Source organism: Salvia miltiorrhiza, chromosome 6 (assembly GCF_028751815.1).
Source record: "Salvia miltiorrhiza cultivar Shanhuang (shh) chromosome 6, IMPLAD_Smil_shh, whole genome shotgun sequence".
Classification (NCBI taxonomy): Eukaryota; Viridiplantae; Streptophyta; class Magnoliopsida; order Lamiales; family Lamiaceae; genus Salvia; species Salvia miltiorrhiza.
In genome coordinates this window covers 23,061,709-23,085,059 of record NC_080392.1, presented here as the reverse complement: position 1 = coordinate 23,085,059, position 23,351 = coordinate 23,061,709, and the positions used below count along the sequence as shown (strand labels likewise).

Genomic DNA, 23,351 nt, shown 5'->3' with positions numbered 1-23,351 from the left:
CAGAAATAATTTCTATATTAGAAAATAGATAAAAGCAATAAACGAAACCAGATATACGTGGTTCGGTCATAAATGATCTACGTCCACGGGATTGCTCGAGTTTCACTATATTTCGTGGGTGATTACATTATACATAGTTCAAGAATGAAGAAGAGGGTGAGAGCGTCCCAAATCTAATAATGAAAGCCCTATTTACAAGTATTCAAGTAAACCTAACATTTAGGCCTATTTGACTAGTAAAGCCCACCAACCCAAGCAATAGGTCCAAGCTCCTTTATACTGCTCTGTATCTTGGAATCGGGAGGTTAGAGCTGGCGAGTGCCTTAGCTGGAGAGCGGTGCCGAGCTTTACCAAGGCAGGAAGCCAAGCCAGTTCTGTCAAGTCAGAACTGCACCAAATATTTAAAATAATCATAATAGTAGTAATAATAATAAGAAAAATAGAAATATCTCGGTCTTGTTGTGCACAACGATGATTCATATTTTACTCCTCATCATATAGAATTTCTTCAATCTTATCCTTTTAATGAAATATGAATAAACAAAATTAGTCCGAATAAAAAAAATTATCAAATTTTTTAAAATATCTCAAATTTTTTATTTATCAAAATAAATAAATAAAATTAACCTTATTATTTTATAAAACTAATCCTCAAAGAATTTTAAGCCGTCAAGTTTAAGATGGAAGTATTGTTGCATATAAAAAAATGACGATACCAAAAGTTGAGAGGCATAGTGTAGCGATATGATAGGCCCAAGTGTTAAGATCTGGTGACGTGTCGTAGAGGCCCAAAATCAGTGGAAAAGTCGTAGGCCCATTCGTTGATCGAATGAATATTTATGTGATTGAATCATTAAATAATTAGTGAAATTATTCCTAATATTTAATGCAATTCATCATTTATGGTTCGATTATTGCATGATTATTATTCATTATCGCGACGCTTCCGTAGAGATGATGGACTGAAAGTTGGTGGCCATTTTCTTCAAACTCCAAACCGATTTTTTTGTAATTTTATTTTATTATTGTGATCGTTAATTCAGATTCTATTTTTGCCAAATGTGTGATTCTGATTCACTCTCTTTTTCTTTTTTTTTTTAGTTTATTCGGTTGATCATTCATCAAATTTGGCGTTTCAGATTGTGATTCTGCAAAATAATTTGATTTTGCAGGTTGGTTCTATGGGCTCCGCATTTTCACTCTCCATATTTTGAATAACTGATCCTTGATTATTACTAGTATTATTTTTAATGATTTTTTTTCGGAAATTGGGCTTTATTTTGTCGATTTCTGGTTTTTCTATTTCGCTGTTTTGCGCAGCTCGAATGGATGAAGGGAAAGTTCACCCGATTGCGAGTAATTCAGGGGACAAATTGGGGGCAAATGCGGTGCTGGCTAATGTAATTCGCGATGGCGATGGATCGTCTAGGGTTATATTGTCGGAGCCCACTGGTTGCACGGCTGAGGTTTGTGTGATGGAAGCATTAATGGTTTTTGTTGATGAAATTCTTGTATCTCATGCTATGATTTAAAAAAAAAAAAAAAAATCTTTCTCTGGTTTGTATTTTGCATTGAGGGATTTTGAAATGCAACTGTTAGTTAATATGTTGGAGTAGAAATTCCCCTATGTGCATGCGCATGTGCGATTTTCTCCCTTACTTTTTCTTATTGGCGTGTCTGTGTCCTTGGGTTGGAAGAATTAAGTTAAGTTTAGCTTAGTCGGAGTAAAGAATTATTGAGGAGCATAGGAAGAAGTATAATTGTAAAATTTTATACCTAGCACAGGTACTTTTGCACGGCGGGCAGATCGTATCTTGGAAGAATGAAAGAAGAGAAGAGTTACTATTTATGACCAACAAGGTGAAGTTTTCAGATTATATACGTGTTGATGTGACTTATTTATCATAGAAGTAGAATTATATGCAGCTCTTGGATGGATGACTGTGTATTGGAATATCTTATTGTGTTGATGATATATGTTACTCCTTCTGTCTCATAAGAGTCTGCATGATTGTTGGTGGCACAAGTTTTAATAAATGTTAGGTGAGTGTATTGGGAGTAGAGAAATGGGTCCACTTTATTGTAAAGTAGGGGTAAGAAATAAGGAGTAGATGGTGGGGTAGTGTCCAAAAATGGCAAATGCACACTCTTATTGGGCGTCCCAAAATGGAAAGAAATGCACACTCCTATGGGATAGAGGGAGTATTTTTTGTGGAGCAGTGATTTCGAATATATGCATCTATAGACTATGTTATGGCAGTTGACGAAGTTACTGTTTTTTGGGGTTTAGCAGGCTCTTTGGAAGGCTGGTAAAGTCATCAGGGGTGGGATGTCCATTTGCTTCCCGCAGGTGTGTTACTAACTTTGCTAGAAATATGTAAAGCATCTATCATTCTAGTTGAATTCTTATCAGTTCCATCACCCATGTGCATCTTAGTCTACCAATCTTGGGTCCCCGGAGCAACCTGGATTTGTAAGGAATAGACTGTGGTCGTTAGATAGCTCTCCTTCGCCATTGCCCCCTGCCAATAGTCACTCGACAGTGGATCTTCTGCTTAAATCCACAGACGATGATCTGAAGACTTGGCCACATAGGTAAGTAGTAAATGGAATGACCATCACCCCCATAATCGTAGTAATTTGTGATATTCTTAATTTGGTTCTGATGCTGTGTTCAGATTTGAGTTACGTCTACGGATCTCTGTGACTGCTGGCAAGCTCACCGTGATCCCTCGTGTGCGGAACATTGATAGCAAGCCATTCTCCTTTACATTTGCTTTATGCAGTTATTTATCTGTCTCTGATATCAGGTTCTTAGCATCGATATTCTTCTCATTCGCATGGTTGATATGTTATCAGTCACATGCTCTAGTTTTGTTAAATTTAATTTTATTCAGTCTGTGGTGCATTCACATAATAGTTTGATTTGCATGGATGAGGAACTCTGCTATGTAGCCAGTCATACCTAAGTGTGCTAGATACACTGTTACCTTTACAAATAGGTTGCTTGATGCTGTTCAATTTGCAGTGAAGTGCGTGTTGAGGGCTTGGAGACTCTTGACTATTTTGATAATTTGTTACAAAGGGAAAGGTATACTGAGCAGGCTGATGCAATAACTTTTGATGGTGAGGTAATGTTTTTCTTTCCATTTACTGTTTCTGTTTATTATGTTCTCAGATATCTCTACTATGATACATACTTCGTCGGCCATCACCCATCACTATTGTAGTATCTTGATTTGTATAGTTCGTTATGCAAAACGAAACTTTGTCACCTAGCAGTTTTTAGCATCTCGTTTGTGGCTTCATAGGTTGAACGGGTCTATTTAAGCACCCCGCCAAAGATAGCTGTAATAGACCATGAGAAGAAGAGAACCTATGTACTTCGCAAAGATGGCATGCCTGACGCAGGTTATTTCTTTTGTTAATTTCCCTTCAAATGTTGCTGTTCATCTTTGCATTCATTTTCCCTGAACTGCTCTAAAAGGAGTAACCATGGTGTGCAGTTCTATGGAATCCTTGGGACAAGAAAGCAAAGGCTATGCCAGATTTTGGTGACGAGGATTACAAGATAATGTTATGTATTGATTCTGCTTCTGTTGAAACCCCAATAGTCTTGAAACCCTGCGAAGAGTGGAAGGGCCGTCAAGAGCTAACGGCTGTCTCTTCAAGTTATTGCAGTGGACAGTTAGATCCTCGAAAAGTTCTTCAGGGGTACAAGTATTGAATTTGTAGCGCACATCGGGTTCTGGCATCACTTATCATTTTCCATTGTGTATATATGCTCTCTCTCTCGTATTCAAACAACCATTTATGGCTGAACATCTTAGTGACATAAGCAATATGTATGCTGGTACATGAGCAGCTTCTTCTGTTTGTTGAAGTACTTATCCAGCTGCATTTTGTTTGATGAGCTTCTTCATCTATCCTCTGTTATTGAGGTTTAATGTTTTACCTTGATTTAGGAATGTACGTCGTCCTGTCTTTACGCTTCTTTGCTGTAATATTATTTGGGCAATTTGATGCGAGTATCCTATCAAATGTAACAACCTTAGAAAGATGTAGCAGATACATTTACATAGATTAGAAGATCCCATTTTTATGGATTGGTGTCATAAATAAGCAGGTAAGATACACATTGCATCATGGATCACTTATTTAGAAATTGTGTGTGCTATAGAATAGACATTTGAGTGTTATTTACTTACCAGATCTAGTTTCAACACCGAGTCCTTTTCAGATAAGAGAAAGCAGAGACGTCCCAAAGTTTTCCTTAGCTTCTTTGTCAAGTGGATCTTCTCCCAAATACATATTCACATATGCCCTGCATATTAGTTCGCTTTGAACTGTGCTGACGACCTCACCCCTAACTGCATTATTATAGGAAAAACCAAACGACTAGGAGCGTTACATATATTAGCTTCTAGGATGATTGCTTTTTACCTCTAGTTTGGAGTGTGTATCCCGGAAGCCTTGATATCTCAATTATGGAACCTGGTTTTAGCTTAATCTTATCTGATAATTCTCTCATAATCCTGGAATTGATTGATAAAGCTGGTTTGAGTCATCCATTTTCTTATTTTACTTAGTATATATACATTGCCTGCTGAGAAGGAATTACAGACATACATTTTTGCGAGATCTTCATTCTTCTTTCCAGTCAGCTTCTTGATAGAAGCACCTAAACCCTTCACCAAAGCTGTTCCTTACCATGCTCATTGTTAGGTTAGAGAACACGATGACCAGTTAGGGCCATCATCCCGACATTGCTGTCTATCACCGTGTGATACATTTCCGCTGTTGCTTTAGTTGCTGCTTTCCCGATTTTCGCCCCTATAAGAAGATCCATAATGTTCCTATTGTCTGAATATATACCTGCACTTGGAGGTCATTTTCAGGTATCAAAGTGAAGAATTGATACCTAAAAGTTTAAAATAGTATTGTTTCATACATGTTTCTACTTCCTCAGCCTTGTTTTGTGTTTGTGATTATGTAATTGAAAAGCAGGAGGATTTAGTGATGGTTTTGAACCAAATCCATATATCTTGATGCTGATGCCACATACACTCTTCTTTCTCAGACCAGCAGAGTTCAGCTGCTTTCCAGCCACCACAACTGGGAAAGATATTCCAGTTTTAGGTTCCATTTCAACTGGTAGTGGTATGGTTAGTTCTTCCTGCTCAATCTTCGTCTCTTTCTCCACAGGTTTCTCTTCTCCCTCAGCTTCGAGCATCTCCTTTACTTGCTTGTCGTTCATTCTAGAACACATAGCAGCACATATCTTGGGTCAATCTCTGCCATTTCAGTTTATTTGTGGAAAAAAGTTTTGCTTTTTGTTTATTGTTTATTGTGTTTTTTGTTATTCTTCTTTTATTGAGTAAGTATTTCTCACTAGAATCTAATCGAGTTTATTCGTGTCTTAATTTTGCGGGGGTACGGGCACTTCTTTTCCCTATAAGGGTTTTCCCTATGGGTTTACCTTAAAGGGGTTTTAATGAGGCCCGGTCCTTAGTCTGCGCATGTGCTTTCGAGGGTTTAGGCTTTTCCCGGTTTTGTTTTTTGGTTTTTAATAAAATTTCTATTTCAGCGTACAAATAGTATTTATTGAAATTTACTAAAAATTCCAAATCTTTGTTTATTTTTTAAAGAACTAAAAAAAAAAGTTCCAAATCAATATCGTGCAAAATACCATTTTCTTATAGGTTAATGGGCTTAATTATTATCCATGAAGGTTCATTCTATTCACAACCTCATTTTCCTATTAATAAGTTCTTTATTTATGTTGGGTCTCAAGAGAACTTACTAACTTTAAAAGTCACACTCTAATACTCAAGGTAAAATTATATTATACATTCCTAAATTGATTGAACAATTATCACAATTAGGTTACAAATTGAACAATTAAACATGTAAAATATTTGTTAAATGCTTGACAAGAAATAAAAACTAGGAATCATCAATCATAGGGAAAAATAACAATTAAGCCCCTAACATGGACACCCCTACGGTGTTTAAAACCCCTATATTCGATATTGGATTAATCAATCTCTCGATGTCCCAATTTCGATGCAATTAAATATGCAGATTTAACCATTTCTTCTTTACCAAGCTCGCTGCGGAAATGCCTCTCCGCCCATCTCGCCGCCTTTTGTGTCGCCGCAGACCTCTTCTGGTGGTTAATTGATGATTAGGGAGAGCAAAATTAGGGGAAAATGAGTGGTATTTTTTCGGTGTTAGGGATAAAAAATACCGAATGGATGAACAGGACCACCGTCGCCAGCTACTGAAAAGTCATCCAAAAAGATAAAGCGATTTTTTGCAGGAAAATCCTCGTTGGGACAAAATGTGATGTTGTAGTGGCTGCCTCCACTGTCAACAAATCCAGATAGGTGTGAGCATGCGTTTGTTGGTAACACGATTGGACAAACAAATGAGGTTTATGATAAGCCACTTGATCTTCGATTTTGAGACTACACTAACAAGAAATCCAACCTCAAGAGGAAGTCTTTGGTTGTAGCTCTCATGTCTAATGCCAAGTTTGATGATGCTGATGTCCAAGGCTTATGCTACAAGAGCTGGTTTTAAGGGTATATTTTCTTTGCTTACCTTTTATCTCTATTATACTCTTGTCACCTTCATTGGACTACCAATACCATAAAATATGTAAAATTGGGGCTCTTGGATTGTAGATCAGGAACACTGTGCTATTAGGCGAATTTGCAGGGATCAGTATTCAGCTGAATCTGCAACTACGATTTCAAGAACAAGAATAATGAATTTTGCATATCAAATGTGGTGGGTCCCACCACATATGTAATAAAAAAATAAAAAGAACTAATGACGTTTAGGGGAGAGGTTTAATTGCACCGAAAGGACATCAATGGCTTGATTAAGGGGCTAAACGCTATAGGGGTGTCCATGTTAGGGGCTTAATTGCTACTTTTCCCTAAATCATAAACTAAAAGACAATATATAATTAATAAATTAAAAACATAAATTCAGGAGAACATGCAAACCTTTCTTGAATCGGTTGAACAATTATCTTCATTGAGTCTCAAATTGAATAGCTATACATGCAAAATATTGGTCAAATACTTCACAAGAAAAAAACACCAAAAATTGTAAATAACAGATAAGAAGGCAAATTGATGTTAATAAATCAAAAACATAAATTCAATTAAGTCATACAAATCCTAGACATAGATAAAAATTTAGCTAGACATAATTAAATAAGAACAAAATATAATGAAAATAATTGAATATATAAAACCCAGAGACAAATCCATGATGAACAACTTGAATCTAGAAGAAATTTTTCAAGAAAATAAATCTAAGCTCTCAAAATTAAAAAACAATGAAAAACTAAGAAAATATAAAATTTAGGATATGAGTTATATTTTGTAAAGATGTATATAGGGTCCTATTTATAATTTTTGGTAGAAACCACTCTCAACAAGCTCAAAATAATTTAAAATCGGAACTAGCCCAAACTCATACCAAAACGGTGACCGAACGTGCATCTAGTTGAAAGTGCATTATCGCTGTCAACAAACACGGTGATCGTTGAGTTGGCTCAAACTGTTTGAGTCAAACAGTCTAAAAAATTTGGTTACCAACTCGGCGATCACCGAGATTTCACTATTAAGCGGGAGTTTCTTATTTCGGTCATATCTCGCTCGTTTGAATTTCGACTTTCTATCTATTTGCGTTCATGAATTCGTATTGAGCTGAACTTCAACTTTTTGTTAGATCATTTTACCTAATACAATCTCAATATTTATGTGAATTCCTTCAAAGTATAAGAAAATATCACATTTCACAAGATAAGATAATTCAAACACATTAAAATTGACTTAGGAAATATAGAGAAATGAGTGTTATAAGAAGCTGTGAGGATAAAATTATATATAATTTATTTTATTTTTAAATTAAAAGATCTTCAACAAATAAAATGTAGATTGAAGGGTATGCACTAGATCGCCCATTTAGAGGGTGTTTGGCTAAGCTTATTTTAAAGAGCTTATAAGCTTTTGGAGCTTATAAGATGTTTTAAGAGCTTATAAGATGTCATTTTTAAGAACTTATAAGTTGTCAAAGTGTTTAGATAATTAAGCTTATAAGCTAGAGAGAGAAAATATTTTTTTAGACAGAGAAAATCGAAGAAAAATGAACTTAAATGATATATGATGAAAATAAAAAATTATAGTTGAAAAATATTTGTAAAATGATTGTTGCATATGAGATTATAAAAAAAATAAATTGGGGTAGATGAACTTATTTTTTGGGGAGCTTATAAGCTCTTGAAGCTTATTTTTGGAGCTTATAAGCTGTTTAGGAGCTTATTTTGCCAAACACTTTGAAATAGCTTATAAGCTCCTAAGTTGTTTTAAGGAGCTTATAAGCTCAGCCAAACACCCTCTTAATATGATTGATGGGTCAACTAGATCATTTGAAGTCATGCGCTCAATTACTATTATGACTTGCAGGCCTAATAGGCAAACCTCCAATTGTTGTGACCGATTAGATTATGGAATAATATTGAGTATGAATGTCAATTGAGCTTGAAATTTGTGGGCTGGTTGGATTAGTCCGCCAATTTGAGAGGATTAGGATTGAAAATTTTCAACTTGATCAAATTATAGCTCGAATAGCTTGTAATCGAATAGCCCAACACTCGATAGGGTTGGCCCGAAAATAACCCGAAACCCTAGAGCTGACTCGAAAATAATGTGTTCATATGATAGTGGGTCCATGAATAGTTAAATACAAGATAGTGCTATAGTGAAGAAAATATTAAGTAGTTAAAAAAGAAGATATTTGTTGATGTGGCACATTATGAGGTAGCGCCATAGTCGATGGTCTAAGTGTTGATATAGTGTGAATTCATGAGCTTCACTGATCTTGATCACAGACTTTATGAGCCAAAGGTAACATGTAGTAATCAATCTCTCGAATTATCTATAACAGCTCTTATTTTTAATCCTCATAACACTCATTTCCCTATATTTTTCTATATGAAAATTTTCTCATTATTTGATTTCCAACTTCATTACTTTGCTTCTGAAAATTAGTATGATAAGATATTTTTTTCAAAAATTTTGTGAAATATATTTTGATTCAATATTAGAAAGTTATACTCATCATTTCACTTCTTTGTATTTTTAATCCAATACTTAACATAAAATATTTAGGTGTAAATTTTTTTAAAAATGATAATTATTTAGCAAAAATGTTGCATCTTTATATTTCTAAGAGTTACATATTACTTCCTCCGTCCTAATTCAATAGGTCCTGTTTTCTTATTTGGACGTCCCATTTCAATAGGCCACTTCCTAAAAGGGAAAGCCAACAATACAAAATATATATTCCCACATAACTCATTATTTACACCAAATATCATTATGCCTCACACATAATTATCTCTTTTTTTATTTCTTTCTCCTACTTTTTGGACAAATATATCCTCACAAAAAGCCTTGTGGCCTATTGAATTGGGACGGAGTGGCCTTGTGGCCTGTTGAAATGTCACTTATTTATATGTGTATTTGTTTATTACAAATATAATATTATCAAAAGAAATATATTAGTTAATTTTCTTTTTGTTCTTTTAAATAAGTACAAAATGTTACTTTGTTATATTTTACACTGTAGTCAATATAGCCCCAACCCCTTCTATAATTTAATAATACTCCCTCTGTCCCATCTCACTTGGCTTAATTATTTTCAGCACGATTATTTAAAAGAAGAAGATTATAATGTAAAATTGTTTAAATGTGTGTGGACCCATATTTGTTATAGTGAAAATTAATTACTGAAAAAGGAAACTGACCAAGTCGAATGGGACAATCCATAAAGGAAAGCAGGGCAAGTCAAGTGTGACAGAGGGAGTAATAGTAACATAGGATAAGTATGCATAAATTATGCGTGAGGTAGTGTCCAAAAATAGAGTGTGCATAAATCTGAGAACATACCAAAAATCAAAAGTATGCATAAATATAAGGGACGAGGGGAGTAAATCACGATTAGACGGAGTGAGTCACAATTAGAGCTGGCCAACTAAATCCGTCTCAATTTGCCAGCCCTAGTTACAACTAAACAATTAAAGGCTTCCTTGATTTTATACATCGCCAGACAATAAATACCTTAAGTAACAAATCCAGAGATAAGTTAAGAGTGATGCTAATCGGACAAATTTGTCCAGACAAAATGCTTATCGTGGTTGACCAATTTTTCAATTAAATTTGTAACTAAAAGTAATATATATAAAGTGACTATTTTACCCTGTATTTATTAACTCCATTGAAAAGCTTCCTCCAATCATTTCATCATTGTAGTGATTCATCTAAAAATTAAAAAGTTGGAATAAAAGTATGTTTCATTGCTCCAACGTAACACCCAAGAAATTAAAATCTCAAGAATAAAAAATTTATCTTCTGTAGAGCCGTTGGTGTTGGTGGCCACGAACGTTAAGTTCTAAAACCCACCTGCATTACTTATTTCATTTTCCTCTAAAAGCTGGTTTTTTTTCCTCTGAAACCTTAACCCCTGGAGGCTAGGGCTTCGAGAGTGCAACGTTCTTTCTTCTGGGAAAGGAGTCTCCCCTTGTTCAGAGGGCGAAGTGTGACTGTTGTCGGAGTAAAACTGACCAACGATGGACCCGGATGAAATTGTGCTAAGGGTAGCAGCACTGAAACTTGTATCGAAAACTCAGTCAATGCCTATCTCTTTATCTGCGAAAGAGAAGGCCTCAGGTACGAAACAAGCGTCGAAGATGCTGATCGATAAAATCTTTGCCGATCGACAACATCCCGGTGAACTATTGCGCGATAAAATTCCGGCGATTTTGCAAATACGGGGACACTCAAACATTGCACTAATAGGATTTAACATTTTTGCCCTATACCTCGATTTGGATGCTGATATTGATCGGATCCTCACGGAGGGACCATGGCACATTTTCAATGATCTGATTCTGCTCCGCAAACCAGACTCCATGCACTCGGCGGCCACAATCGAATTGAATACAATTACGATGTGGATACAATTGCATAATCTCCCAATAGCATGTATGAATAAGGAGGTGGTTAAGAGAATAGGTGAGCAGGTTGGAACAGTTGATGAGGTTGAGGCTGGAGAGGGAGGGAGATGTTTAGGAAAGTTTGCACGAGTCCGGATAACAATGATCGATTGAGAAACCCTTGGTCCAAGGGTGTAGTGACCCGCTCTTTTATCAGTATTTTAATTACAGTATCGTGTGTTAAATTTTCTATCTGCCAGTAATTGAAGCGTTTTATGTTTTCATCTATGTTTATGAATTTCGTATTTTGAAGACAGAGTCACTACACTAGCAAGCATGCAATTATTTATCTTCGCGTGTTTAAGACCGCGATAAGAATCTTTGAGTCGATGAATAATTATTATTCAAAGGTTGTAATACCCCGGATTTTCGATCCTATTGATATTACTAGGATATGATAGATCCCTGATTCCCGGTTAAAAAGAATAATTATCCTAGCGATGATTTAATGAGTCTTGATGCCTAGGTTTTCTCTTAAGAAAGTCGGTAAATAAGAAGATGATTATTTTTATTTTTTCCGTGTGTTGTTGTTTTCAATAAATAGGTATATTTATTTTCATTTCAAAGTATGAAAAGCAAAGTGCATATTTATTTCTAATACGAGTTTGTTTTAGTTCGGGTTTGAGCGATTACGGGCCATATAGAGGGCCAAGGGTGGGCCGATTTTTAGAGAGGCTTGGGCCGATTTTAAGGCCCTATTTTAGAGCTCAAATGCAGCCCATTTCAGCCCCAAAGCCCACTTACACATCAGCCAACTTTCTAAATTCAAAAGGGGACAAGAACCATCATGACTTGGCATTGGAACTACCAAATTGCATGCCACAAGGTACCTTCCATTGGTGGCAGCCACCCCCACCCTATCCTACCCCAAATTTTCGTGCATAGCCTCCCCAAAAGCAAGAGTGGCTGCAAACTTCTCCCATTCCATTCATTTTCACTCCAAGAAAGTGCTAAGGCAAGAAAGTGCTCTCACTCTCTTCTCCCCTCTCCATTTTCGTCCCTCCACATCTCCCCCACTCCCAAGACTCTTCTCCCACCATTATCACACTCCATAGAAGCCCTTGAAGCCCCAAGAGAAGTATCAAAGCAAGGGAGAGCATGGGAAAACTAGGGTGTAAAGTTAGAGTGAAGGTTGTGCTTCGAGGGTGAGTTTTCTTTTGTCTTCTCAACTGAAAATACTTTAAGACCACGGATTTTTACACATATATGTGCTATATTGTGTGAGGATATATTTTATGGTTTTGGATGTTTATTTTGGTAGAGTTTATTGGGTGAAAAATCGTGCATGAGGTAAAGCTGCGAATCTGCCATAAGCACACTGCTCCGGCAGTATTTTGCAAGGCGATTTCAGCCGTCCAAACGGTGCCCAAAAATTCCCAAATTAATTATGTATCATATATTATATGTTTTCTACACTATGGTATATTTTCAGAAGTTTTAGAGCTCTTATGATTTATTTATGAATTGTTAAACATCACTGCCCGTCTGGAATGCATTTCTAGTAAACAATCTTTGGGAGGCCATAAGTCACGTTTCAATCGGTAAAACCCTTTGAAACATTAATATGATACTCTAGACTCCCTTATCGTTCGTTTGAAACTGGCCTCACTGTTTTTGGATGAGGGAAATGCCCGGTATAATTCTTTGAAGTCTAGTTCTTATTCTGTGTATCCTCCAGTAGGTTTTTACAAACCTACGACTTTGAGGTGGCAAAGGCCAACCTAAATCTTTGATTCTCAAGCCCATTTTTATATTGAATATCCATTGACATGTTGGGAACTTATTTGTTCATTTGTAGAATTTTTGGTAAAGCCTAAAGTGGTTTTTCTGAATTAAATTTTGAATCTGCCGAACTTGAACTCTTTTTGTGCACTGAACTTTGGATGTTAATATCTCCTAAACCATGAATCTTCTTGGGGTAAATTCAACTGGAGAGTGTCACACTCTCTCCCTAGTTTTCAGATTGACCCTTGGAGTTCCCAGTGGCCTTTTGTAATGGGAGATATGAATTTTTAAAGAAGGCCCATTGACTTGGTTCTAATCTGGAAATCTGAAATTTCCAGATTTTTGCTTGTTAAGTACCCATCTTTGAGTGGGCATATCTTGCTCGTTTGAACTCTGTTTCATTCGATTCAAATTGGAGAATGATCCTTGAAATGTCTAGTTTCCAGAATGTCCTTTGGAGCCTCATTTAGAGATCCGAGGCAGATTTGGTGTCTGTTGCAAAATAGCCCCTTAAGAGCTCAAGTTGTTGAATTATTTTCTAAGTTTGAAAGTTGGTTTTAAAGGATGTTTCATGAAATATTATGTATATGTGCATGACGAGTTTGGGATATGTTTTGTGCAAAGTTTTCATGAAAATGAGTGAGTTAACCTAGATAAGGCATCAAGATAAGCTAACGTATGTAAAATGCATAATCCCTAGTTCGATTTTGCGTTGTAAGTCCGGGAATAGGTTGACCTAGAGATCCCAAGTAGACAACGGTTTCTGTTATCCATGATATGTGCTAAGAGTTAAGAACTCGTCTTGTAGGAATTGGTTCACAGGACGGTACCACCGCTTAAGATCACCTCTCTTCCGCACTGAGGATCAGGTAGGCATTACTTTCACTATACGTATATGGAGATCCCCTACGTGTCGTAGGCCTCTTATACAGATAAATGCATGAGATGATTTAACTGTTAATTTCAGTTTTATATGTCTATCAAACGAGTTTAATGCTACCTTTGAACAAGTTATTTCGTTACAAAATCTTTGAATTAAAGTTATTTCAAGTATTGTCTTGCCATAAAATGTTTCAGTTTTAGTATGATATCTATCTGCTTTGGCTTTGCCAATGATGTAATCGAATTCGGGTCTTGAGCAGTTGATAGCTATCCTGCCTTGACTAGTGTACACCAATGACCGTGAGTCATCTAGCGGGTTGGCCGGTCAAGTGTTCGTGAGAGGTGGCCACCTCTCCGACACACAGTTCCAGATATGATAGAATACAAGAGAACTTAGTCTGATCAGACGAACTTTAAGAACCACAAATGAATTTAGTAAGCTTGGGCCTATTTCACAAAAACTCCCTTGCTGTACTGTTTATGATGGCATGACAATTTACAGTTTTATGATGCATGTATTTTATATTTAGGCATACGTGCCCACTGAGTACTCTCGTACTCAGCCCTGCATATATTTCTAAATGTGCAGGTTGAGCAGTGGCTGATGGAGATGAAGTGAAGAGCGGAGCTTTTGTCATAGGTTAAATGAATGAACTCTTGGATACATGTCTCCATACATGTAATCAGATTATGTTATTCCGCTGCGTACTCTTAGGTTTTATGTTCTTTTAGTTAAGCCAGTTTTATCTGAACCTACAAGTCTGTTCAAGTCTTGTGACTAAACATCAGGTGTATTATAAATTTTCCATTCTTTAAACAAATTTTAGTTCGATCCTCTATTATTTGTTCACCCCCTTTTTTTCGCCGTCGATAACTGTGTCCTTAGTTACGTTTTCCTGGCTTATTTATCCTTAATTAAGTCCGGTCGTGACAGAAACTCCCTTTCTATCGCCGTCGATAACTGTGTCCCTTCGTCGCGGTTTCTCGGCTTAGTTATCCTTAATTAAGTCGAGTAGTGGTCGTGACAAAGGGGTTCCGATCGAAACAAAGGGCGACAAGGAGCCGGCGATGGTCCTAGTTTTGTATGAGAAACTTCCTTACCTCTTTTGTTTTGCCTGTGGAAAAATAGGGCATCACATTAAACGTTGTAAGGCCACAAATGATCAGAAGGAGAAACCGTCGTATGGCATCTGGCTGCGAGCAGGTAAAAGCCTAGACTATAGACGATCGGGTGGAACCTTGGAGAATCATTTTCTGCCACGTGCTAACCCTAAGGGTCCCAGACCCCCTCCCAGAGGAGAACCACCTTTTGGAGAAATTCAGATTTCTAACACGAGTCTAGGGGAGCAACACCTTGAGGAACAAATGACAATCGACCCAACCCCTACTGGAGAAACCAACAATTTGGCTGTGGTTGTTATTTCCACTCGTAAGAGGCCGGTTGAAGGGGATAAGACAAACAAGGGAGAGGCGGCTGTCATTATTGGGACTGGCGGGGAACAGAGGAGAGATGCGGGTGTGGAAAAAGATGAGGGTGAGAAAGATGGGGAAGTCTGCATGAGTGAGGCGACTGATGAGGATATTCATAAAGGGGGTCTGCGAGACTTAGAGTTAGGAGTCACAGGGGTGGTGAGAAAGGAGCAGGGTTTTATTAGGAAGGGAGGAGAAGCGGGTGAACCAAAACGTGGAATGTCGCCGATCACTAATTTTATAATTCCATCGGGGAAGAAGAAAATAGCACCATAAAGTAAGGGATAGAAGCGGAGGGCTAGGAATACTCATGGTGAGAAGGAGTGGAGTGAAGAACAGAATGACATGGGTCCTAAGGCTGGAAAAAAGCGAGGGGCGACGGAGGATCTAGAGATTGTTGATGGCCCGAACCTTAAAATGAAAACTATGCGTACTACAATTGAGGGAACCCGTGAACACCTTTTAATGGCGGAGGCTGCAGTGCAGCCCCGACAAGAGCAATGATTAGCCTTTGCTGGAACGCACGGGGGCTGGGAAATACTCGTGCGTTCCATAAATTTCGGAGCCTTCTTGCGGGCTCTTCCCCGGACCTTGTTTTTGTGTGCGAGACAAGGCTCGTTACTAATAGATGGAGAAGCATGTTGGGTTATGATGGCGTCTTTGTGGTGGATGCCATTGGTAAGAGTGGTGGGTTAGTTCTTTTGTGGAGGGATCCGTGTGTGGTTCAGATTATGTTATACTCTTGGGGATATATCGATTGTATTGTGACTAAAGGTGAGAAGCGCTTCTAGTTTACAGGATTCTATGGCAACCCGGAAATTGACAAACGGAAATTCTCATGGGATTTGCTCAAGAGATTGAGCGATATTGTGTTTGAGGAAGGGCTGCCATGGTTAGTTGGGGGTGACTTCAATGAGATTCTCATCGTGGCCGAGAAGAAAGGTGGGAGAATTAGGCCTGCGGGCCAGATGGAGGCGTTTCGGAACTCCCTTATGTATAGCCGCTTATTTGACTTTAGGGTAGTGAATGACAAATACACTTGGTTTTGTAATAAGGATGGGAACCCGATTTTTGAGCGCCTAGACAGGTACGTGGGAAATCGAGAGTGGTAGATGAAGTTTCCTGATTCTGATCTTACAATTCTTGATTTCCACGGATCAGACCACAGGCCGATTGTCTGCAAAATTCAAGAGACACGGCAGCCTCTTACAAGCTTCGGGCGAAATAGGTTCTTTTTTTAGGACAAATGGTTTATGGATAAGAGCTTTGTGCCCGATTTCCTTTGTGAGTGGGCGGCAATACGGCATGTTACGGAGCTTCCAACCAAAATGGCTAAGTGTGAAGCTTTCTTTTCGAAATGGGCAGCAAAGAAATTTGATAAAGCGGGCAAAGAGGTTACAAGACTCCGGAAAGTGAGGAACAAGCTCATGAGTGAAGTGGCAAATAAAACATCCCATTTGGATATTGTGGAGATCACCGCGAAGATTGAGAGAGCGGTTGAGGCTCACGCTTGTCACTGAAAGTAACGTGCACACGTCAACTGGCTTGCTAACGGGGATTGGAATTCAGGGGCTTTCCATGCACAAGCCTCAAAGAGACGGAAGAAGAATACTATTAAAATGTTGAGAAACAAGAACGGGGAGTTGAAAGAAAAAGAGGAAGAGAAGGCGCAAATTATTGATACCCACTTCAAGGAACTTTTCGAATCGTGTAGTCCTTCTTGTAGGGATATTAAGGAGACAACGAGAACGATTGAAGAGCGAGTGAGCCGCGACGATGCCGATAGTCTTCTGAGACCTTTTACGGTTGACGAGGTCAGAAGGGCTATTTTTGACATGCATCCAACAAAGGCCTCGGGACTCGATGGTTTCAACGCCCGATTTTATCAGTAGTTTTGGCCAGCTGTTGGTGATTTCATTACAAAACAGGTGCTGGATATTCTTAACAAAGGGGTAGCTATCGATGATTGGAACCGTACTATTATTGCCCTTATTCCAAAAACTTATAAGCCGGAGAATGTTGGTGACTTTCGCCCTATTAGTATGTGTAATATCACATACAAGATCGTTTCTAAAGCTATTGTGAATCGATTGCAGCTTGTTCTGGGATGGGTTATTGACCAAAACCAAAGTGCTGTCATCAAAGGGAGATCAATAACCGACAATGTCCTTATCAGTTTTGAGTGCTAACACTGGCTTCGAGCGCAGAAGAAGGGCGACAAAAGGTTTGCTGCTCTAAAACTTGATATGCGGAAAGCATTTGACAGCGTTGAATGGAGCTATCTAGAGGCTGTTTTGAAAAAGATGGGGTTCCCCGAGGATTTCTACAAACTCATCATGAGGTGCGTGACCTCGGTCTCCTATTCTTTCCTACTTAACAGGTGCGTGTTTAGCGATTTTAAGCCGAGGAGAGGCCTTCGGCAAGGTGACCCTCTCTCGCTTTTTTTGTTTGTTATGTGTGCACAAGGTTTCTCATCTCTCTTTCACCAATATGAAAAGAGCTCGCTTATCCATGGTGTCCCCATTATACCGAAGCAGCTCAATATTACTCACTTGTTTTTTGCCGATGACTGCTTGATTTTCTTTCAAGCAACGGGCCGCGAAGCTTCAGCCATTAAAGATATCATCACTTCCTATGAGCGAGCTTCCGGGCAGCTGGTTAATTTTGACAAGTCTAATATCTCTTTTAGCCCTAACACACACGACCGCCTAGTGACTGAAGTGCAGGGGGTTCTTCATGTTCAGATTGGTCAAGGCGTGCAAAAATACCTTGGGCTTCCGGCGTTCTCTTTCCGCCAAAAAAGGGTTCAGTTTGGTTACCTGATCGACAAAATTCAAAAAAAACTTCTTTGTTGGAACCAACGTGATTTTTCAGGTGGCGGGAAGGAAATCCTCATCAAGGCCGTGATTCAGTCGGTGCCTATCTATGCTATGCAATGTTTCCGCTTCCCGGATTCGATTTGTGACGACATTCATCACATTTGTGCTTGTTTTTGGTGGGGAGACAAAGACAATAAAAGACGAATACATTGGAAACGATGGGATTCTATGTGTAAGCCGAAGGAAGAAAGAGGAATGGGTTTTAGGCACCTCAAAGATTTTAATAAAGCGCTTGTTGCCAAACAGATTTGGAGGATGATGCAAAACCCAACCTCGCTTGTGGCAAGAGTTTTTCAAGCCAAATATTTTAAGAATGGCGATATCTTGACTGCGCCAGTTAGTTCAAACACCTCGTTTGTTTGGAGATCACTTGCATGGAGCAGAGAAGTGATCAAGAAGGGCATGATCTGGAAAGTGGGCAACAAGAAGAATATTAAGGTCTTCCAAGATCCATGGGTGACTGATTTGGCGTCTAGAAAACTCGTTGGAAAGAATGCGCAATCCATTGCAAATTTGACACTCGACAAGTGCATTCTTCAGAGTGGTGACTGGGATGTCCCCAAGCTGGAAGAGATTCTTTGGCCTTTTGAAGTTGATTCTGTACAAAGACCCATATTGGCGAGCATGGTTCGGTCAATCGTATTTCATGGAACTTTGAACCGAAAGGCAATTTCTCGGTCAAGACGGCATATCTTGCTGAACGGAATTATTATGAGCAGAACGAAAGCCAAAGCTTTGTGGATAGAAAGGTGTGGAATAAGTTGGTGTGGAGCCTTTCGGTCCCGCCGAAAGTCCAGGTTTTTCTTTGGAAGGCTTTGTCTAATCTCATTCATTCGAATGCCAATCTCAAAGACCACCATGTTCCTACTGATGGGATTTGTAACTTCTGCCACAATCGATGGGGAACTACCGAGCACTTAGTTATTTTCTGCTCACTGCTGAGATGCTCATGGAAGAGGTCGCGATTCTGGAAGTTTTTGGCAAATGCTCAACATTTGACACTGTGGGACATTGCCTTGATGGTTTACAATGAGTTTGATAAGGCAGATTATGAACTTTGGGCATTGATGTTATGGAAAGCTTGGAGTTTTTTCTGTGGACGTGTGCATGGCGATGATTTTAAGAGTGAGGCCAGAATGCATCTTAGCGGGAGTTTACCACACCTTTCGAGAGGCTAATAGGGCCGCTCATTGTCTCGCTAAATTTTCGCGAACTTTTACTTAACCCTCTTGTTGGACCTGTGATTTTTCGGATTGGTTAGCTGCTATTGTATCCGATGACTGTTCATGAATGAAACTTTTGGTTACTGTAAAAAAAAAAAAAAACCCACCTGCATCAAAAACTCAAAAACATGCATTAATATCTAAAAGAAAAAAAAAGTTCATCAAGATTATATACAGATTGAGTGGGTTTTTATTTAAAATAATTAGAGTACACTTCTTTATGATTTATGCCTAAATGTTCTTATTTTGGGGGTTTGATTGTGATATTCTGAGCTTATTTTGTTCTGGAATCTGGTACGTTTATGAGTATGTTGATGTTTTGCAGGAGATTCTGATAAAATAGGAGGAAGAATGCTATGTTGGAGATTTGGATCAGAAATTGCTTATTTGGGCTCAAAGTGGTGCCCAACGCTGATAATCACTCGCCAGCGCTGACAACACTCCCCAAAGCGGTCGAGGCAACCAGAGCTGAACAAATTCGACAGAACTGAATTCATTCACCAGAGTAGATTTCCAGAGCTGACAGAGCTGAATTCCAGAGCTGACCAAAACTCGCCAGAGCTGCCTACGTCTCCAGAGCTCCCCTACGTTTCCAGAGCTGACTACGTCTCCAGAGCTCACCGCATCCATAGCTGACAATCCCCTAGCCAGAGCTGACCACATCCAGAGCTGACAATCACGCGCAAGGCCGCCAGCACTGCTCCAGAGCTGGCAATCACTCGCCAGCGCCACCGTGACTTGCCAAGCACTTTTTCCGAACCTGCACTCTCGTGTGCGCGCACAAATCTATCTTTTAAGCCCGAATTTGATGGGCCCTCTTGATTGACTTTAGGGTTGATAAAAGGCAGTCTATAAAAAGGACTTAACGGTTCATGATCAAAATCAATCTTCTGCCTCCGGCACCAAAAACAGTTTAGGGTTTTTCTAGTTTTCAAAGTTCTTTAAGTTTTCTGAGATTTTGTTTTAGTTAGCTTTCAATTTCCGTTTTGCTTTAATTTTCTGTTTCGAAGTTGTAATCAGTGACAGTGATTCGATTCTCATGACGTTATTGCTATTTCTTATTCACGTTAACTTCTTTGAATTTGCATGAATTATGTTGAATTTTCAATTTGCAATTTCGTTTCTGTCAAATTAGATTAGAAGTTTTTATTTACAGTTATTTAAATTGTTAGCGTAGTAGCTTTTAATTCCTAGTAACCTTTACTTTGCGCTTTTAATTCTGCCTAGGGTTTAATAGTTTATTAAGTTGAGTTTTCAATTCCAAGCATTAGTTTAATTTAATAATCGAACCTAAAATTTACTACTTTCGCTGTGATACAATTAGGAGCCCTGTTGAATCTTCCTTGAGAGACGACTTGGGTTAGCTTACACACTACAATAGATCTCGTTCGATTGCGAGTCAATCTAGCATAGTGTTTAGGTTGAGTCACTTTATATCTCAAGACATTCTCAAGCCAAAAAGAAAGAAAGGAAAAACCAATATTCTTCCATGGCTATAAAAATTTATAATTGCTATAAAAATTTAGTATAATATTATATGCACACTTATCAAAAGTGATGCATGTTTATTGGACCGTGTAGAGAATGAATGATTCATTAATATTATAATTTTTCATTGAACCGTTAAAATAATATAACTATGAAATGTAAAAGTGACGTGTGTGTATTGGACAATGTTAGAAAATGAATGATTAATTAATATTGTAATTTCTCATTGGACCGTTAGAATAATGACTATTTATCTTCAATAACATTCTTAATAATGTGTCTTTTAAGGCATTTACTCCACTAATTAAGCACGATTACTTTAGGCATTTCCCATCTAGTAAGTTGAATTATATATTAAATGTAAATCATAATAAAATAAAATGATATATTCAATTTACTAACAAGTAGTAGAATAAAGGGTAAAGTACCAAATACCCCCCCCCCCAACGTTGGCGTCCTTATTGCGTACAGCCACCCATAGTCAGGGTAACCGCTGTTTACTACCTCAACTTGGCAAAATCGTAGCAATTTCCCCCCTGCGTTTTAACACCGTTAAGTCACCGTTAAAAAAGTTATTTTTTTAAAATTTTTAATTAAGATGGTCTCTCTCTCTCTCTTCCCCCCCCACCACCCCTCCCCCCATCGAGCATCCTTTCCCGGCGAGAGAACATTGCCCCTCCGCCGTGGTCTCCACCTTCCTAGACGACGCTAACCCCGTGGAGCCCGCCGCAGCCGATCCGGCCTCCCCAACAACACGTAGCCCCGCACCCTAACCGGGGCCAACTCCAACGATCCACGACGGAGCTCCATCGCCAGATGGTGGGCCAGGTTCCCGTCGGAGGAATCACCCACCACGAACACTCTCCTGAAATCAATTCCCTCCCGCAGCCACTCATCACCGCCGCCGTCAGCCAGCAGAGCCTGCTGCTGCAGCCACTTGAGAGAGCTGAGCACATCCTCTATGGCGGTGGGGAGCCTGTGCTCCGGCCCTAGCCGATAGTCAGGCGCCACCACCATGACCTGCAGGGCGGAGGCAAGGCGGAGGCAGCAAGTGTGGTGGTGGGGCAACCACCCCCGTGGAAGAAGTAGAGAACGGGGAGGGCGACGGCGGGGGTGGAGCGGGGCTTGTAGAGGCGGAGATGGAGGTTGCGTTGGTTGTCATATTCCAAACAGCGGTGCCATCATCCTCCACTTTGGTGGGGAATTGAATATCGTGGGTGCGGGAAATGGCGCCGCCGGGGAGGCCGGACCAGCTGCGGCGGGCTCCACGGGGTTAGCGTTGTCTAGGAAGGTGGAGACCACGGCGGAGGGGCGATGTTCTCTCGCTGGGAAATGATGCTCGATGGGGAGAGAGAGAGAGAGATAGACCATCTTAATCAAAAATTTTAAAAAAATAATTTTTTTAATGGTGACTTAACGGTGTTAAAACGCAGGGGGAAAATTGCTACGATTTTGCCACGTTGAGGTAGTAAACAGCGCTTACCCTGACTATGGAGGGCTGTACGCGATAAGGACGCCAACATTGGGGGGCTATTTGGTACTTTGCCCTAGAATAAAACACATTTCACTTTTTTCAAAAAATTTGACGCAAAACACCAGTTAGTCACTTGAACTCTGAATTATATACTACATAAAAAAAAGTTGCAACTTAGAAGCCAATATTGTAAATATAATATGTCCAATCGAATTCAACAAATTAAATTCATCAAATTGATTATCAATTTTGAAATTCCCAATTCGAATTGGTCCAATCGAACATCACAATTCACAAGTGAAGCCCCCAATTCGAATTGGTTAAATCGAGATTCAATTTCAACAAATTGAATCTCAATTATGAAAGCCCCAATTCAAATTCATCAAATTGATTATCAATTTTGAAATCCCCAATTTGAAATTGTAATACCCCGTTTCCTCGTAGCTAAGTTTAGAGTAATTTTGAACTTAGAATTTAAGATGATTCATGCCGAATAAAAGAAAATGAATTTATTTTTAATTCCAACAAATGATTTACAAATTTTTTATAGATTTAATTCTTTAAATTATAATGCATTACATAATTATTTAAAATTGAGTATTCGAGCATACAACAAGCTATTTATCTAGCAAAACCCAGAATTTTTTTTACAGATATTCTATTTGTCCAATCAACACCTCAACTTACCCATACCCCATGTACCTACCCGCAGCTATACATGCCCCAATTTTAAGCTTAGGCCATGCCTCTGGCAGGCTTTATTTTGGTGAAGTGTTCTCTGCAAGCCATTCCTTGATAAAGCTATTAAGTTACAACCATACATTATTTTCATCTCACTTTTCACAAATCAGTTCACAATTCATATAACCTTCTCTGGCAAAGAAAGAAACTCAGATTCAAGAACAATATAGACACAACATTCAACAAATCTCTTCATCACCATTTCCGCAGACGTTGACAGACCAATAAACAAACACCCCATTTCATTTAAGGTTTCAGCTTTGAACACTCGAGTATTTCATTTTACACTATGATTTAAGCACATATTTCGCCTTCTATGCAAACTTCAGCAGGAATCACAAGCATACACCAATTCATTGAGTCTCTGAAAATGAACTTTATTACGAATATAC

At 38.7% G+C, this 23,351-nt stretch overlaps 1 protein-coding gene, 1 long non-coding RNA gene and 1 pseudogene across 5 annotated transcripts; 2 read left to right on the top strand and 1 right to left on the bottom strand.

Annotated features, from left to right (window-relative positions):
* Nucleotides 1–825: 825 nt before the first annotated feature.
* Nucleotides 826–4,102, top strand: LOC130988943 (putative glucose-6-phosphate 1-epimerase). Of its 4 annotated transcripts, none has more exons than XM_057912932.1 (10): nt 826–1,008; nt 1,102–1,172; nt 1,321–1,466; nt 1,786–1,860; nt 2,291–2,350; nt 2,438–2,595; nt 2,679–2,810; nt 3,029–3,131; nt 3,312–3,411; nt 3,507–4,102. In XM_057912932.1, exons 3-10 carry the CDS (start codon nt 1,326–1,328, stop codon nt 3,725–3,727), a joined length of 990 nt encoding a protein of 329 aa, XP_057768915.1. In that variant the 5' UTR covers nt 826–1,008; nt 1,102–1,172; nt 1,321–1,325; the 3' UTR covers nt 3,728–4,102. The 4 variants fall into 4 exon arrangements, with proteins under 4 accessions (XP_057768915.1, XP_057768918.1, XP_057768916.1 ...); XM_057912935.1 differs by having other exon boundaries at nt 845–968; nt 2,294–2,350; XM_057912933.1 differs by having other exon boundaries at nt 845–968.
* A 134-nt stretch (nt 4,103–4,236) lies between these two features.
* LOC130988945 (chalcone isomerase-like protein 1) lies at nt 4,237–5,298 on the bottom strand (annotated as a pseudogene).
* Nucleotides 5,299–11,872: 6,574 nt separating this feature from the next.
* LOC130990090 (uncharacterized) lies at nt 11,873–14,505 on the top strand. The gene is made up of 3 exons (XR_009090820.1): nt 11,873–12,222; nt 13,611–13,671; nt 14,274–14,505. It is a non-coding gene; the product is annotated as an uncharacterized LOC130990090 (long non-coding RNA).
* Nucleotides 14,506–23,351: the final 8,846 nt, after the last annotated feature.